At 54.9% G+C, this 17,350-nt stretch overlaps 1 protein-coding gene across 2 annotated transcripts in view; it reads left to right on the plus strand.

The window, feature by feature from the left end:
- The window catches only part of PDE2A (phosphodiesterase 2A), a 358,953-nt gene that overhangs the window by 78,905 nt on the left and 262,698 nt on the right, over positions 1 to 17,350 (plus strand). For both annotated transcript variants that reach the window (XM_039539536.1, XM_039539537.1), the window contains exon 2: positions 13,773 to 13,833. In XM_039539536.1, the coding sequence (XP_039395470.1) occupies positions 13,773 to 13,833 (61 nt within the window). The remainder of the gene's footprint in view (positions 1 to 13,772; positions 13,834 to 17,350) is intronic.

The raw sequence follows: 17,350 nt of genomic DNA on the forward strand, positions 1-17,350 counted from the left end.
CCTCCCCAAAATATGAAAAATTAGAACCTAGTCACGTGACACAAAACATAAAAATAAATCCATACAAATAATCCCAACCAGGGGCGGCTCTAGACATTTCGCCGCCTCAAGCACAGTGTCATGCTGCGGGGGGCGCTCTGCCAGTCGCCGGTCCCGCAGCTCCGGTGGACCTCCTGCAGGCACGCCTGCAGGAGGTCCACTGAAGCCGCGGGACCAGCGGACCCTCCGCAGGCATGCCGCCGAAGGCTGCCTGCCTGCCGCCCTCCTGGCGACCGGCAGAGCGCCCCCCGCGGCATGTCACCCCAAGCACGCGCTTGGCGTGCTGGGGCCTGGAGCCGCCCCTGATCCCAACATACCACAAACCATACCACCCAGGGATTAAACATTGTTGTTCAGAGCAGGTCCACGAAGCCTAAGGGTTGGAATTATTAATTGTCCTGGGTTTGTAACCTTGGTTTGCCTATAAAGTAGGTGTGATTATTTAGTCAGGAGCCTGATTTTCTTGAGTCTTTAGATCCCAGATTAAAACAGAAATGGGTGAAACAGAAAAATATTAACACATGCTTTATTTATTTAGGGAATAAAAAAGGCAAAATTGCAATTAGATAAATTTAACATTTTACATTGATGAATTAGGACCTATAATAACAAGCGTGGTAGCAAAATCTGCTACATGTCACTTGAGAGAGGCTTCGATACTTCCTTAAAAGAATAATCCCTGTGTAAAGCAGAAAGATTTTATGTTGCTGGCTTCCTTTACCGTGTTGGGTAAGTCCGAAGTTGCAACTCACTTGATACGTATTTTTGGAATAATGATGCACAACCGATGAGTTAAATTAGGAAGGTATCTTATACAAACATGCAAGTAACAAAACAATATAAATACTTAATGCTTGAATTTTCCCTAAGGGTGTTACCTCGCTCCTTTTCCTGGGGCTTCCCCTAACCTTGGCTAAAAGGATGCTGAACCTTATCTTTTAAATTGTGGGATATATATTTTTAAAATATACATATATGAGTCAATGCTTTACGGGTTCCTAATTTTAATATTACTCTGCCAAATTCAAGTTGGAAGCAATTTTCTTTGCCTACTTCCCTCCCCCTGCCCCACCTCCGGCACAGAGTGCAAAAGCGCTTCCGCTTTCCAGCAACGTGTTAGCTGCTGATCAAAGCCTCGGTGATTTTTGCTGCTGGATTACTTTGAAATTACAAGTTAAAGGCACAGAGACTGTTGGCTGGGTGTATTACGTGGTATGGGCTAAATCAGTGGCTCTCCAGCTTTTTTACTGGTGACCCCTTTCACACAGCAAGCCTCTGAGTGCGATCCCCCTTATACATTAAACACACTTGTTTATATATTTAACAGTATTATAAATGGTGGAGCAAAGTGGGGTTTGGGGTGGAGGCTGACAACTCGTGACCCCACCCCCCATAATAACCTCGTGACCTCCTGAGCGGTCCTGACCCCCAGTTTGAGAACCCCTGGGCTAAATGAATAGTCTTTAAGACCTGTGTGCGTGTGCTGGGGGGAGGGTGGGGAACGAAGCTTTTGATACTTTCTGGTAAGTCTGGATTTTTCCCTTGTTCCTTTGATAGCTCTTATTTAACCCTTTCTTTATATTATTATTTAATTTGGCCTCCTGGGATTTGAGCACCCTGTTTCGGTGGAAGTTGGGCTTACACTTACAGCTGTGCCTACACAGTCTTGTTGCGCCTCAATTTTTTTTTTCATTTGAGTCATTACCCACTGACAAGCATTAGTTGTTACATTACACTAGACATGTGATCAAACCCCACCAGTTAGGGTGATTGAAAATAGCCCGGCTATGTTCGTACGAAACCTCCTCCGTGATCTTTCATATATTTTTGTATGTTGTGTTTTGGTCGACCACAACCAGAATTCTCAGCCGACTACTCCACTTACCCCCAACGCTTGCTCCAGATGAGCTCAGTTAAATCTTACAAGCTGACCTCATTCTGAAGCACTTCACACTATACATATGTCGAGGCGTCGTCCCTCCTTAAATAATTAACCCCTTAACCGTTTTCAACAATTACGTGGACCAGTCCCAAGAAAAGCAGAGGGGAAGGGGGGTTCTACTCCCTCTCTCTTCCCTTGATGGCTAATGTGCTCGTAGATGATTGAGAGGTTATTCCCCAGTCGGCACCTGCGGAGCTGCAAGGGGGAGGCTGGTGATAGAGGGATCTGGGTGCAGCCCAGGAGAGATGAGGGGACTGAAATTAGGTTGCCCGAACCATACAAGTTCTGAACTACTGCGGCCTCTTGGCGGCAATGAAAACATAAATCAATCAGCTCCTCTGCCACCTCATTGGGTCATTGGGCCTCATGTGACTGCCATTTTAACTCTTATAGGTACCTCAAAATTACAACCAGTTTGCAAAGCCCCTTTAACACATGTATAAAGGAATCTCCTTCTTGCGACATTCTAAACCCCGGGGGCTAGTCAGTAACACCCAACGAGGAGTGCAATGAGGCCGATGTCCTGCATCACCCACTTGCATCCTTACACGGTTACAATTTCCATGGCGAGCTAATGGTGGGAGACGGTTACCCACAAGGGTCCTGCCCTGCCACTGGCATGCCTAGTGAATCTGATTGTCGAGAGCTCGAGCGCTCCTGCCTCTGTTGCGTGTCTTTGTTACTACTCTCCCCCAGGAGGCCATACCCCTCCCTTCCTTGCTAAGGAAAGCAGACACAGTAGGCTGGAGGCAAAGAACCAGAAAAGGGAAACAACAGCTGAGGGGAAAAGAGGAAGTCCCTGGTGAGTTACAGTGAGTGTTTCTGAAAGGCACCAAATTCTGACTGAGAGGTTACCTGGATTTTAATTTAGATGTTACCCAAGGTGAGTTTACCTATTCCGGGTAGGGAGGTTACCCCTGCGCACTGCTGGGGGTCCCTGTTCGGGCGCCAGTCTGTAGCCTGATCTATAGATTATGAATAAAAATTCCCACATATCACTTTGAGGGTTGACAGGTTCTCGACCCAAGATCAGGCCTGGGATTATTCAAATTATTATATAGTTGGGCCCCCCAATGTGCACAAGTGCAACACATCTTCACCAGTGGCCATCACTGTGGCCCCTCCCAAGCCCTACATCTCTCTCCCCTGCGGCCCTGGGATGCCACTTCTATAATATGTTACGCTGATGTGACCATGTCTAATGCATATTCAATAGGGTTTCTCCCCTCTTCCTTATTTGTATCTGCTCCCCTTACCAATAGTAAGGTGTCCTTCTATAGGTTAGTGTAGTTATGATTTCACCCCGTTATCATACAGGTCAATTTGTTGCCATGGCACTTTGGTGATCAGATGTTCAGGCCAAAACCTTCCAGAAGCTGGGGTCAGTTCGTGTTCTGTGGTTGGCTGATGTCGTTATGGACAAATTCCCCCTACACTCTGCTTCCAGTTCCCCAAAACTTATGAGCGACCTAAGTTTATCTGTGCTGAAGTTCGAGGCCTCAAGCCTCAGGCTCACTGCTGGAGCCAATGTCTTACAGGATACAGGCCTGCAGGTTCCTTGCATGACTGCTGAATATACGCAAAGCAGCGAATATAATAGAGGTAAGCTGGCCCACTGCGCTACCATTTCCCGCTCTGTGCATCACAAGGAAGTGAAAAGCTGGGGGCTGTCCCCTGCTCCAATACTATTAGCTCATAGAGATGGAGCCAAACCCCAGTGTCACACACCGTAGAGCAGAGTGACGCCAGGGTTTCTGGTGCCCTAGGCAGAATTCGGGGGGGAGGCATTTTGTGCGCTCCCCACGGGGCGCGCGGGAGCTTCCGCTTCTGCTCCCGTCGCACCGCTGAAGAAGCACCCTCCGCCGAAATGCGGCAGGCGACAGTGGCACTCATTGAGCTGCTCAATTGCCTGCCGCTGTTTTCCGCGGCACGTTGGCAGCAGGTCCTTCTTCGGCCTCGGGTCGCCTAATGGAAGCGCCGGCCCTGCCGTAGAGGTCAGGCTGTCCTCTCACGGCTGCTGATTTACCCCCATGTGAGAGGAGATCTCTGTGGTGCTGGAAATTTGGCTCCAGGGCCTGGGATGCTCCCTGCTCCACGGAGCTGATGTTGTCCATTTGAGCAGGTCGGTGGATCAGGGAGTTCTCCGCTCTCTGTGTTGATGGGCAGGGGCAAAGCTCCCTTGGCTTTGAAATCCAAGAACTGCTCTGGAGACACGAGCGGCAAGGAGCCCCTGCTTTTGTTCCGACCCACCTGCAGAGATTTCCTGGGGACGGGGACTATGAGCCCCCTCTTCTTCACCGAGGCAACTTTCAGCCGCCTATAGCTCCTGTTCGAGTCGTGCCAGCTGCCTTTGCGCAGAGCAAGGCCGCCCGCTGGGTCATGGGGGCCCTGCTAGCCAGACAAGGTCTGTCACTGGGTAGCAGGCAGTACTGCCCCTCCTTATAAGTGCCAGGGGGCAGGAGGACACTGTCCTTACCTGTACTGCCCCGCCCCTCGGTCCCCGGTGCACAGTTCTGTGATCGTTGTGGTCATTGGATGTCACGTGTCATGGCCATTGGGCGGATCCACTGAGGTATCAGGAAGGAATCTCCCTATAATGTCTAGCACTGCACCATGGTGCATGTGTCTCATAGGAGATTTTCACCTTCTTCTTCTTCAGATGGCAGAGGTAGATGTAGAGCGACAACTATAATTTTACATGCAGGTGGCTAAGCCACAGAATTCAGTCTGGAGTAGCAGAGTGTATTGCTGTGATGAACAGAACATAAGAACATAAGAACAGCGAGACTGGGTCAGACCAAAGGGAATGAACAGAAGAGGGAATCATCAAATGATCCATCCCCTGTCGCTCAGTCCCAGCTTCTGGCTCCTTTGTATTTGTGAATCAGACACTGAGTCATTATCTGTTCCCTAGTCTGTTCTGGGCGACCACAGGCACACACGGGAGAGTTTTTAAGTTTCCATTTGTGCAGCAAGTATCTGCATCTGCCATGGTTTGTGCAGATGCGATTTAGGGTTGCCCCTGAGCTTGTGGAAGCCTGACGCTAGAGATCTTCCACGTCGTGTCTTTCACGAGGGGTTTGTTTGTGATTTCTTGTGAATTCCATTCGGCTTTCCAAGCTCCACCCCGGTTGAAGTTGCATTGTCTTAAGCATGTCTTCCTCCTCAGCACGGGGTATTGGTCGCCGCTGGAGGCAGGATACGGGACCAGCTGGACCAACGATCTGATCTGGTTCAAAGAATAATACTGCAAGTGGCCTGTTAGTGTGTATGTGTGCCACTGCCCTCTATGTCTGGAACTGCAATCACTCAGCTGTGTGTCATAAGCCCTATACTGCTAACAGCGATTCTCCTTTAACTCCAGTGGCAGGGGCCTGTGGTTCTGAACAGGAAGAGCTGGGTTCCATCTCTTCTGGTGCCACGAGCTCTTAGAGTCAGTGATTCCAAGGCCAGAAGGGATCACTGTGATCACCCAATCTTGTATGACACAGGCCATTAAAAAAAAAATACCCCTCCAGGGGGCTACAGATTTTTTACAACCCTTTGCCTTCCTGCGGCGCCTTTTAGCCAGGCTAGGCACCAGGATGTTCATCAATTAAGCATCAAAGCCTCCTTGAGAGGAAGGTGAGTAGAATTCCCATCCCTCTCTGGCTTTAGGAGCAACAGGATCCTGCAAACTCTGAGGAGGAGCTTGTCTTTGGTTCGACTCCAGTCTCCGCTCGCTCTGCTGCTCCCGCAGCCCCCAGGATGTTGCGTCCCAGCTGAGACGCCGCGGCTGGTTTCCCTAGTATTTTAATAACGAGATAACGAGATTTAATTTGGAGCAGGGGCAAATACGGTCCCAGCATGCTCCGAGTCCCAAGCCGAGGCATCAAATACTGATCCAGGCAGGCATTAGACCCGCTCTGCGGGCACAGCTGGAGCATCAGACCCTCGAACTTCCCTTCTGCTGGCAGAAGATTGGGGCCAGGGCAGGTGGACAGTCTCCTTGGCTGCATTCACCAGAGTCCAGAGCAGGTTAATTGGCTGTGGGGCCTCCTTCCTGCCAGGAGGTTTCAAGGCTACATGCACCAGGGTTGCTGACCCCCGGGGCCCTGGCACTGTTTGGGAGGGCGTGGGAGTGGGGAGATGCTACTAATGCTTGAGGACAGTGAGGGGCTGATAAAACGCCCTGCATAAGCCAGCCAGGTTCCCTGTGCACCCTACTCCGTGGTTGGTTCTGCTGGATCTCAATGCACGTGGCAGACGTTAGCCCCTGGAGAGCTGGTTCAGTGTTATCCAGGGGCTGGAGCAGAAACTGAGACACAGCGGGATTAAGGATCTGACAGGGGCTGAGCACTGAACGCGGAGAGGGGCAGCACCGCTCCAGGCTGGCCCACATGGCTGAGCAGGGACTAGAGCCCAGCCTCCCGACTCTAACCACTAGCTGGTACTGCCGCAGCCCAGCCAGGCTCTGGGTATGGCTCCACCACGTTACAGTTGCAGGCAGGATTTTCACGCCCCTTTCCCAAGTCCTTGAGCTTGTGTGTTTGTGTGTTTGAAATCCCAGGCTTGGCTCAGGTTGGAGTATAACCAACATATGTGAGTTGCAACCTCACGTTGCCGGGGGGTTAATGGCGCCCCCCTGAGGAGTGGGACATTAGGACCAAAGGAGCAGGAGCAATATCTTGTCCTTGATGGTGCATGAATGCTGGGAGCTGATGACCCCAGAGTCTACCCGGCTTGGCTCCAGTGCCCTGCAGTGCTGCTGCTGGCACAGGCGAATCCCTGTCTGGAATTTGTGCTGAGGGTTAAGTGACTGGCTGGCCGTGGCACAGCATTAAAGCCACTGCAGGCAGGGGCGGTGGATCAAAGGGGGGCAGGCGCCCACCAGTTGGGAGCGCAGAGGGTTAGGGTAGAGGAGGAATCTGTGGGTTACCTGTGCTGGCACCTGGGTCTCCGTGTCGCTAACATGGCACGGGACAATAAGCTTGGCAGACAGTTGTGGGGGACACCCAGCAACGTGGGGGAGCCCTAGGCAGCAGCTGCTGCTGTCCGACAGGCAGCGGGGAAAGCCAGTTTGACAGGGACATGTAGGTGGAGCTGACGACAGTAAGAACTAGAGCTGAAGTGGGAAGCTCTTTCTCTGAGGGCCGGATACCCGCCCGCCCTCTCCCCTGGGACCATCCCATGTATTTCTGACTTGGCTGAGGCCCTCCAGGGAGTCCAGCCTTGCAATGTCTCCACCCCGATCCCCACAGCAAGAGGACCTGGGTAATTTCAGAGGTAGGGAAGCCCCTTGGTGCTCAGCAGGGATGGAGCACAGCTCCTCCGGGGGCACTTCTCTTGTGTCAGCCCCTCGGCGCCCGGCTGCTTGGAGCGGAGGGATGCTCAGAAGGGGAAACTCAGTGGAGGCAAAACTCCACGTTCTGGGCTGCTAACCGACACATAGTCCCTTGGCTTGTGTGTTGGGAGGGCGGGGAAGGCCAGTGGGTCTGTTAGGGTGTGGCAGGGCCACCCAGAGGACTCAGGGGGCCTGGAGCAAAGCAGGGGAGCTGCGGTGCTTGTACTCACCCGGCGGCAGTCTGGGTCTTCGGCGGCATTTTGGTGGGGCCCTTCAGTCGCTCCACGTCTTCGGCAGCCCTGAAGGGCCCCCCGCCACTGAAATGCCGCCGAAGACCCAGACCGCCACCGGGCCAGGGCTCGCGGGGCCCCTGCGGGGCCTGGGGCAAATTGCCCCACTTCCCCCCCCCCCTCGGGTGGCCCTGGGGTGTGGTGCTGCCATCCCGGCCTCATTCCTTCTGATCTCACTTGGACCCCAAAGCGGGGGGCCTTGTGGGGTGTTAAATGCGTTCCTCTGGGGGGGCCCTGCTGGGGCACGGCGCTAAAGGAGTGGATCTCTCCCCAACACATCAAGCTCGCCCGGGGAAGGGAAGTGAGTACTCTCAATTCCCTTGACGTCTGCTGTCCCTGCTCCGTGAGGCAGAACTCCCCAGCGGATGAGGGTCTGTTCTGTCCTGCCCCCATGACGGCAGCATCCAAGCACGTGACACAGCGAACCTCTGTCGTGTGTAGTTCACCCTCTCCCGTCCTCTCCCGGGGGAGACCTGTGTGCGCTGGGAGGGTTTTCTCGCCATGTACACCTGGGACTGTGTTTGGTGGCGGGGAGGAGAGGAAACGTGCCTTGTCCTTGGAGCGGAAGGTAATGAGGTTTGGGGAGGTTCTTCGTTTGGGACCAGCCCCCGTGTCTGGCACAAATGAACTTTATCCTGAGAGCAGAAAGTCCCACTGAGTCTGATGAGCCAAGTTGTCAGCAGCAGTTCTCCTCCATGAGCTTCCAGCTCTGTCAGGGATCCTGGACCCTGGCCATTGAGCACCTGGAAGGGAAGGACGGAGACCTGGGATTTGACAGCAGGGCCTTTGCGGTGGCAGCGAGTCCCGTGGGCCAGTTGCTCATTGTGTGGCAAAGAGTTTCCTCTGCGTGGTGTTAAATTTCCTGAGTTTCAGTTTCTTGGGCTGGGTCTTCGTGCAAATCAATACATCAGCTGGCTTGATAACAATCAAATGACCTATGGGAAGAGCATAGAATGGAACCCCCCCTCCCCCACACACACACATCGGCGCCTGTATGAGTGCTGCTAAGATCTCTTTCAACACAATCCGTGCATTCAGCTAGTTAACAGCTAGCCGTGACGTAGCGCTTCCGAGTCAAATGAGCAAAACCCCAAAGCAGATGGGGATCTAAACAATCAATACGACAAACCCACTGAATCCTAGAAGCCGCAGCTCCCGGTGCCGCGTTGTTAGATAACCATGCAAATGGAGATGGCTTGGCTGGAGCGTTCGGCATCCGTTTCCAGTGCTGGAACAGCTGGCTGCTGCACGTACCGAGCGTTGTCATTATGGAGATGGAATGCAGGTGAAGAGTTCATAAAGCTCTTTGTTCCAGGGCTGGGGGGCCACCTTCTGTTCTCCTTCCTCCTGCGCAATAGCACATGGCAGCACAAATAGTGCCGCTGAATCTGATGGGACGGCTTGGGGAGCGGAGTGTAGCAGGGCCTGGGCCCTGGGGGAGCAGGGAGGATTATGGGATGGTGATAGCAGGAAGCAGCATGATCCAGTGCAACGAGCACACGTAGGAACCCCTTCCTCTCACTCCATGAACTTGGGTCAGTCGTCTCCCTAGTCTGTGCCTCAGTTTCCCCTTCTTGCCCAGAGACCCCCCCCCTACTAAGATCAGAGTCCCATTGTGCTAGCTGCTGCTCATACATATAATGGGAGACACTCTCTTTCCTGAAGCTCTTACAGTCTGAATGGCTAGGACAAAGGAGGTAGCACTAGAGTGTCACACATTTCATGGCTTCTGCAAGCTGAGGGATAGCTCAGTGGTTTGAGCAGTGTCCGTCTAAACCCTCAGTCATAAGCTCAATCCTTGATGGGGCTGATTAGGGACAAAAATCAGCACTTGGTCCTACTAGTGAGGGCAGGGAGCTGGACTCGATGACCTTTCAGGATTCCTTCTAGTTCTATAAGATAGGTGTATATCTCTGTATACTTACCCCAATCAGAGAGAGCAGCTTATTAAACCGCTGCCCAGGAGGTGGCACCAGAGAGTTCTCACTAACTGGGTTTTTCCACTTTTCACCCCAGTCGATAGGGTTCTGCCCAGTGGTGCCCAGAGCAGCCGTGGGAAGTTTGGAAGTGATTGGCTGCAGCATTAGTGTATCAGAGCGAGCGAGCAGGCACAGAGGTCAGCGTGAAACCTCGCTTTGCTCGGCCAGTTATCCCCGCGGTCCTGAGGTGGAACTGCGGCACAGGGAGATAAGTGACTTGGCCAAGGTGTGACGAAGTGGGACTGTTCTTACTGGGGTCTGTGAATGCTGTGCTGGGGCCTCAGTGCCCCTGTGCAGTTCTTAATATCTAGGTGGTGGATCAGGGTGTGGGATTGCTGCAGAGGAAGGGGCCAGTGCACCTGAATGCCTGACGCTCTGTCTCCTAGCAACTGATGGCCTGGGCCCCTCAGCACCTTTCTGCTGACGGTGTTGGAGACAAAGGGGTCAGGTGACCTCCTGGCCCGGGATAGGGGGTTGGGCAGACTGGAGCTGGCTGGGGAAAGGAGGGAAGCAGAGACAGGGCTCTGATCTCCAATGGGGGCTATGAGGCTCCTGGGGCCCCAAGATGGACCTAACAGGGGGGATCCTGTTATCTGTGCCTGCAAGACCTGTCCTGGACTGTGTTCCTGTCGTCTAAATAAACCTTCTACTTTACTGGCTGGCTGAGAGTCCTGGTGAATCGCAGGGAGCCGGGGGTGCAGGGCCCTGACTCCCCCACACTCCGTGACACAAGGTCATTGTAACCCCTGGGAGCAGGGTGACCAGATGTCCCGATTTTATAGGGACAGTCCCAATATTCAGGGCTTTTTCTTATAGAGGCGCCTATTTCCCCGCCCCTCCCCCGTCCTGATTTTTCACACTTGCTATCTGGTCGCCCTATCCAGGAGTCAGGCGGGTTAAGGGGCAGTCCCCATCGGGGTCAAAGTTCACCCCAAAGGACTGCTCACTGGCAGATCCAGTCCAAGGCGAAGGTACGGAGCGGCGGCTGGTGGAGTCAGGAGGGTCCGAGCAGCCGCTAGCAGGGCTAGCCAAGGCCAGAATGGAAGCAGGAGGTTTATATATATAGTGGCCAGTGACCATGTGGCCTATCAGGAAGCGGGTGGTGGCGCCCCAGAAAGTGGCCAACCCACGTCTGTGAGTTCCCTGGTAACCTAATGCAGAAGTGGGGCACAATGGCGGAGGTTGCTTCCCAAAATCCCCTGGGTCTGGGGCGTTGGGGGACCACAGTCACAGTGGGAAGCTGGGGCAGAACTGGCAGATGAATCCAAGACCGCCCTTGGTGATCATTCCGGATTCGTTATCGGTGCGGCTGTAGGACACGTGGTCGTGTTTCCCAAGCTCTACTCACTTTGTCTAAACTTTCGCCCCAAACACATTTTGAAATCAAACGAATCTGGGCCCAGATTTTGCTTTGTGCCAATATCCATAGCAACGAGCTATCATAGGCCTAAAGTGAGGCCACAGGGGGTAGGAGGAGAGCTACCTTCAAAGGCCAGTCAGTAGCTGTTGGGGAGTAATTTTACCCCTTATTTACCTATAGTAATAACACTCCCAGACCTCATGGGGTGTTGTGTTTGGTCATATCTCCCCCTAGTGGCTGTCTTATAGCAGTTACAATAGCCTACTAGTGGCTTACAGCTAGAGGAATTATTCCTTTAGCTCAAGTGGTAGATGCTTTGACTTGAGCGCTAGAGGTTTGAGGTTCGCTGGCCCTGTATACGAATAGCCCTAGGGTTGTTGCTCTGAGTACGGGGATCAACGCTATATAGTGCAGCCCTACAGCGAGCGGGATGGGGAGACAGACATTAAAGCAATGGCTTGTACGTGGTAATCGGGAGTCAGCACACATCCGAGAGCCTGGTAACGGGATCCATATTTCAAAGCAAAGCGACGGCTCCAAAGCCAAACAGCCGCTGGAGGCGAAGAGCGGCTCACCTGAAATCAAACCCTCCTTCCGCTGATTTATTTATTGATCAGCTCCTTCGCGGCCTGCCCGGGGCTTTTCCCAGGGACACGGATCACTTTATTAAAACCTACGCGTGGCAGCTCTTTGAACGTTTCTCTGCTGCGGCTGTGCCCTGGTGGTCCCCGCATCGGGAGCGAGCTTGTCAAAGGAAAGGAAGGACAGATGCTCTTCAACTTTTCAAACATGCACAAAGGGTCCCGGCAGCAGGAAAGCCGAATTAAGGATTCTCTTTCAGCATGGAGTTTTTCTGCTAACACGCCGTGATTTGGAAGGCAAAGTTATTGGTGCGGGGGAGCTTCTACAAAAGGCTGGTGATTTTTTCGCACTGCTTCAGTATGGTACAGGGGTCACGGGGTGCGTGTTTGTAGGGGGTGGGGTATTTCTGATCTTGGGAGTCCAAAGGGCAAGCCAGCTAGTTCGATTGCTTCAATCAACGAACTATGATGTGTGGTCCACCAGTGCCGCCAGAGTCTGACTGAGATCAGGGCTTGATTGTGCGAGGCACTGTTGTGCAAGCCCCTGCCCCTACGGGCTTACAGCAGAAGCAGACAGAGGGCTGGAGAATGGGAGGATCGCGATCTCCATGTTACAGACAGGAAGCAGCTGATCCCTGGAGTGACAACGTGCCTTGCTCAGGCCACAGGGGGAGTTTGTGCAGAGTTGGGATCTGAGCTGTGTGGGCTGCTCTGTTGGGCGGGTGAGGGGCAGGTTGCTTTTTGTGAGGTGTGCTCAGGAGGCGGGTGTGGCGAGTTGACCAATGGGGGTAACTGCCTGGGGAGATGTGGGAGCTCTCAGACAGGATCAATGTGATGTGTAGATGACCCGATCCCTGGGCAGGATGGCAGCCTGCAGCCCAGGCCCGGCCCTCTCCCCACTGATTGTCGGCAATGCTGGCAGAGGGGAGGCTGCTCTGGGCTTGTCCAACCCCCAGGATTTGTCAGCCCCCCGCTGGATGTGAATAAACAGGTAGATACTAGTGATGGCTGGTGCCTGAGCTGCTGCATGGCTGGCATCTTGGCCCAGCTCTGCCCTTGTTTGGCTTGTTGACAGGCGAGCAGGAAAGTGAGAGAATTCACCTTCCCTCCAGTTCTCATGTGGCAGGGAGTTCCACAGGCTAATTGTATAGCTCACATGCCAAGGGGTTTCCTCATGGGCACATCCTTGGGCCCTGCACACCGGGTGGGGTTAAAGTCCAAGGCTGCTGGCGGCTCTCCTGGCACCTGCTCTAACCACCCATGGCCCAGCAGGATCCACTCTATGGTTTCACTCGCTAACCAGAGCAGAGCCCCAGGCAATGCCCCAGATCCCCCAGGCAGGGGAAAGTCACACTTTGCGGCTTGGGGCCCGCTCTCATTTTAAACTGGTTCCAGGAGGCACTAAGGGACAGCAGCCTGCCCCAGGCCCACCCAGATCCCCGGCAGGCCCTACTGCTTCCCGCCCCCTATGCCTAGCGGGACAAGAGGAAGGCTGGTGGTGGGGCGAAGGCCTGAGACTTGGGTTCAATGCCTAGCTCTGCTACAGACTCCATCAATGAACCGGGGCAAGTCATTTAATGTCTCTGGGCCTCGGTTCCCCAGCTGTGTCCTTCTCCCGGCACTAGCACAATTCAACTACTGCTGTCATAGCACATTGCAATGTAGTGGCTGTGCATGGGGCCCTCTAGCAGCTAAGGATAAAGGACCTACTACTGCTAACAGCTGAGGGATCCTTCTTTAGATAGGGGAGGGGGTTATTAGTGAGGGACCAGGGATCTAAGCCGGGCTCCCCCATCTCTCTGTGGCCTGGGTGTGCAGCATGGCTGGAGCCCGCTGGGTGGTTGCATTCCCCGCTCCACCAGCCTCATGTCTGCCAAGGGCCATGCCCTGACTGGCTGGGAAGCTGCAGGCTCCAGTCCCCCGGCCTGGGCGCTGGCCCGGCTCCCTCCTGCAGGTGCTTAGGACCCAGAGGACCCCTCTCCTTGCATTCCCCTTGCCAGTGCCTGCCGCCTGCAGCCGCTCCAGCGCCTGGCTCGGCCTGCCCCCGGGACGGCCCTGCTGCACCCGCCCGGCGCGTTGGGGAGCAGGTGCGGACGCGAAGCCAAGCCCCTGGCAGCGGCGGGGAGGGAGGCGCGGGGAGGGGCGGCGGCGGAGCTAGGACGGGCCTTGGCCGAGGAGGGAGACGAGCGGAGCCGGCCCGGGAGCAGCATGGTCCTGATCCTGCCCCACATACTCATTGCGGTTGTTCAATTTTTTAGACGGGGCCAGCAGGTTTTCCTGAAGGCGGAGGAGACGCTGCCCAGCTCCGAGGCGCTACAGGTAGGAGCCGCTTCCCCCGCGCCCCGCTGGGGCTCTCGGGCCGGCGAGCCCAGGGCGGGGCTGGGTGGGGTGGGGAGTCCTCGAGGGGACAGGCTGGGGGTGGGCTCGCATCCAGCGGGCACCGGGCTCTGCCTCCTCCCGTGGCTGCTGCTTTCTCTCTCCTCCCGCGGGCTTTTCCCTTCCCTCTCTTTCCTCCTCCTCTTTCTCGCTCTCTCCTTCTCTCTCTCCCTTTCCTCCCTCTTTCCTTCAACCTCTTCCCCTCCTCTGTTTCTTGTTCTTTCTCTCTCTCCTTCTTCCGTCTCTTTTCTCCCTCCTCTTTCTCTCTCTCTCTTTCCTTCTCTCTTTCCTCCCTCTGTCCTTCAACCTCGTCCCCTTCTCTCTCCATTTCTCCCCGTCTCTCTCCATTTCTTTTCCTTTCCCTCTCCTCCTTCATTCTCCTTTTCCTTCTCTCCCTCCTCTTTCTTTCACTCTCTTCCCCGCCTCTGTTTTCTCCCACCTCTCTCTCTCCTTTCAATCTCGTTTCCTTCTCTCCCCTTCTTTCATTTTCTCCCTCCACTTTCCTTCTTTCCCCTCTTTCAATGTCTGTTTCGTTCTCAGCCTTTCCCCTTCTCCCCCGTCCCTTCTCCCTTCCGCGCTCTCTCGTTCCCTCTCTCACAAGCTCTTTCCACCTTTCGCTCTTCTCCCTCATTCATTCCTCCCCCTTGGCTGGCGGCGATCGGGGCCGGGGGTTGCCCGGGGCCGGGGGGAAGCGGACCGTGGGGGTCTCTCCCTAGCCGGAGCAGCCCGCGCCCTGCTCGCTGGAGCGGGCTGAACTTTCCGTCTCTCCCCGGTTGTCGGCCCAGGGGTCCAGCAAGCGGCTGGGCCGGGGATGCGGGGCGGACCCCCCGGCCGGGGGCAGGGGCCGCGGGCAAGGCAGGGGAAGCCGGGGCCCGCTGGGGGAAGGAGGCTCCGGTGGGACGGGTCTGCGGCTGCTTTGCACCGGGGCTGGCCCCGCGCCGCCCGCTGGGTTTGCTCGGAGCAGCGACCCGCGGGGAGCCGGCGCGAACTTGCGCGCAGCCCCCGCAGCCGGCGGGCGGTTCAATCTCACCGCGGGCGGGTTACCCCGGCGGGGTGGGCAGGGCAGGGCAGAGCGGGCCCCTCTGCAGCGCTTTGGGGCGGGCTCAGCCCCCCCAGCTCATCCCCCTTTGGTGCCAGCTGGGGGGGTGGGATCCTGGTTCTCGCAGCCTGGCCCTGCTCCCGTCGCGCCGCGAAGTAACCGACCCGCCCGCAGGCTCCGGAGCCAAACAATGGCAGGTTGCGCCTGTTTATTTTCACCCAACCGTTTTATTGCCCTGCCGAGCGGTAACGTGCCAGGCACTTCCTGGGAAACCGCGGGGAGCCAGCTTGGGGCTGGGGCTGCGGAGAACAGCCAGGGGTGGCCCCATCCCCCCAGCGCCTCCCCATCCTCCTGGCCACACCCCGGGGGGGGGGGCGTATTATATCCCTGTTTTACGGCTGGAGAGTTTAGGCACAGAGCAACCAGATCTGGACCTGGGGCTGGGGCTGGGGGGAATTCTTCAGGAGACATGCTCCAGCTAATTGCCCATAAACAAAGTAGCAGCCAGGTCCCAGTACATCCCACTTGGGGGCCAGGGACATACTGAGGCTGCCACCCAGGGGCTACCCTTGCTATGTAACCTGCTCGCTGATCAGAGCTAGCCCATGTATGTCTCCTCCACCTGGAAATCACCGCCCAGCTCCAAGTGTCAGTGTATCCAATGTGGCTAGGCTCATGTCACAGAGGAAGTCTGTGGCAGACCATAAACGTGAACCAAGATCCATCACCTACTGGTCCAACCCCTGGCCGCTCTATCCTCCCACAGCTGATACCTCTTGCTCTCTGGTTGTTTCTGATTAACACTAAATTGGAGACCCACTTGGCAGAGGGCGAGGAAGGGCAGCCTTGTGGTGAAGGCATAGGGTGGGAGTATTGGTCAGGTCCTGTCTCTGACACAGACTCCCCACAGGACCTTGGGACAGTCACTTAATTCCCCCCCCCTCGTGCCTCAGTTGCACCATCTGTAAAATGGGGATAAGAATGCTTACCAGCCTGGCTGGGAGGCTTGGTCTGTTAATCCTCCCATGGAAGCTGACAGTGAAGTGTAAGGGGTTATTATTATGGCTGTAGCAGTATGTCCCCCAAATACCTGATGTCACAATTTTTCCATGTTCCAGATTGTGGAGGGGGCCGGTGGCGTGTAAGGCCTCAGAGGGGATTGCTCTGGCCAAATCATGAAATCCGTATTTGTATTACAGTAGCACTTAGCTGATTCAGTGGAGACCAGGGCCTCAGCACTGAGTGAACTCACGATAAGTGACAGCCCCTGCCCCAGAGTGGTTGCAATCCAAATAGACCAGATGGGCAAAGGAAAGTTCATTATCCCCATTTTGCAGATGAGGAACTGAGGCACAGAGAGGCCACCGTCCAGATCCTCAAAGGTATTTAGGCACCTAACTCCCCTGGGATACCTTTGAGGATTTGAGCCAAAGGGAGTCTGTGGCAAGGCTGGAAATTTGAACCCAAATCTCCTGAGGTCCAGTCAGGCACCCAAGCCTAGTAAGATACTGGGAAAGCCAAACACCACAGGCTTGTGCTACTACCTGACAACCTGGAAATGAAACTGACTATACACAAACTGAAACTGACCGTTCTAGTTCCACCAGCCTTGCTGAGGGTGATGCAAACTGCAGGCAAAGAGCATCCCTACATCGGATTGAAAACAAAGCCAGTCAGTTTTTAAAAGCTCAGGTGTCCTTAATATCATACAGGCCGGGAATTCTTTCAGTACTCTCCTATGGGGGAGGCGATACAAGGTGCTTCTTATACCCTCAGAACATGACTCAGGTGGTGCATAGGTCTTGTAGGACCTCTCTATAGGGGAACTCCACCCTCCAAATCTGATCTGGGAAGTGTCCCTTCGCTGCCCTGCTTTCTTAGCAGTGACACCGGGCAGTGACGGGGTTTGTTAGCCAGAGATTTGTTCAGGGCCCATGTGCTCTGGGCGACTTTTCCGCACACAGGATGGGACCTGGCAGTGTTAATCAAGTGCCCACGAATGCAGGAAGGGGAATGGGCTGGACAAGGCTGAAAGGCAATAACCGGAGACAAAAAAGTGGCCTGCAAATAGCTGAGGGCAACGGCATTGTGATTGGAAAATAGGGAAACACATTTATTTCCCTCTTAATGAAAAATATCTGGTGATGGGATGTTTAACGCAAACCACTGTGCAAAGAGCGTTTGGAGATTGTCTAATGCACACCCGGCTGCCTGGGGCTGGGTCGCAGTCAAGGTGCCGTCCTAGGGGTTCTGCTCTGGCAGCGCAGGAAGGGCCGTGTGTCACCCCCTGCAGCCCGTTGAAGGAACAGCCTTCACGGGCAGCAGGGGGAGCGGTAGTCAGCCCTCGGTGCTGGATGGGAGGCAGAACCTCTGAGAGGGAATAAAGGCAGGATAGGTGAGAGGAAGGATGATCCAGTGGCT

Source organism: Mauremys reevesii, linkage group 1 (assembly GCF_016161935.1).
Source record: "Mauremys reevesii isolate NIE-2019 linkage group 1, ASM1616193v1, whole genome shotgun sequence".
NCBI classification, from domain to species: Eukaryota; Metazoa; Chordata; order Testudines; family Geoemydidae; genus Mauremys; species Mauremys reevesii.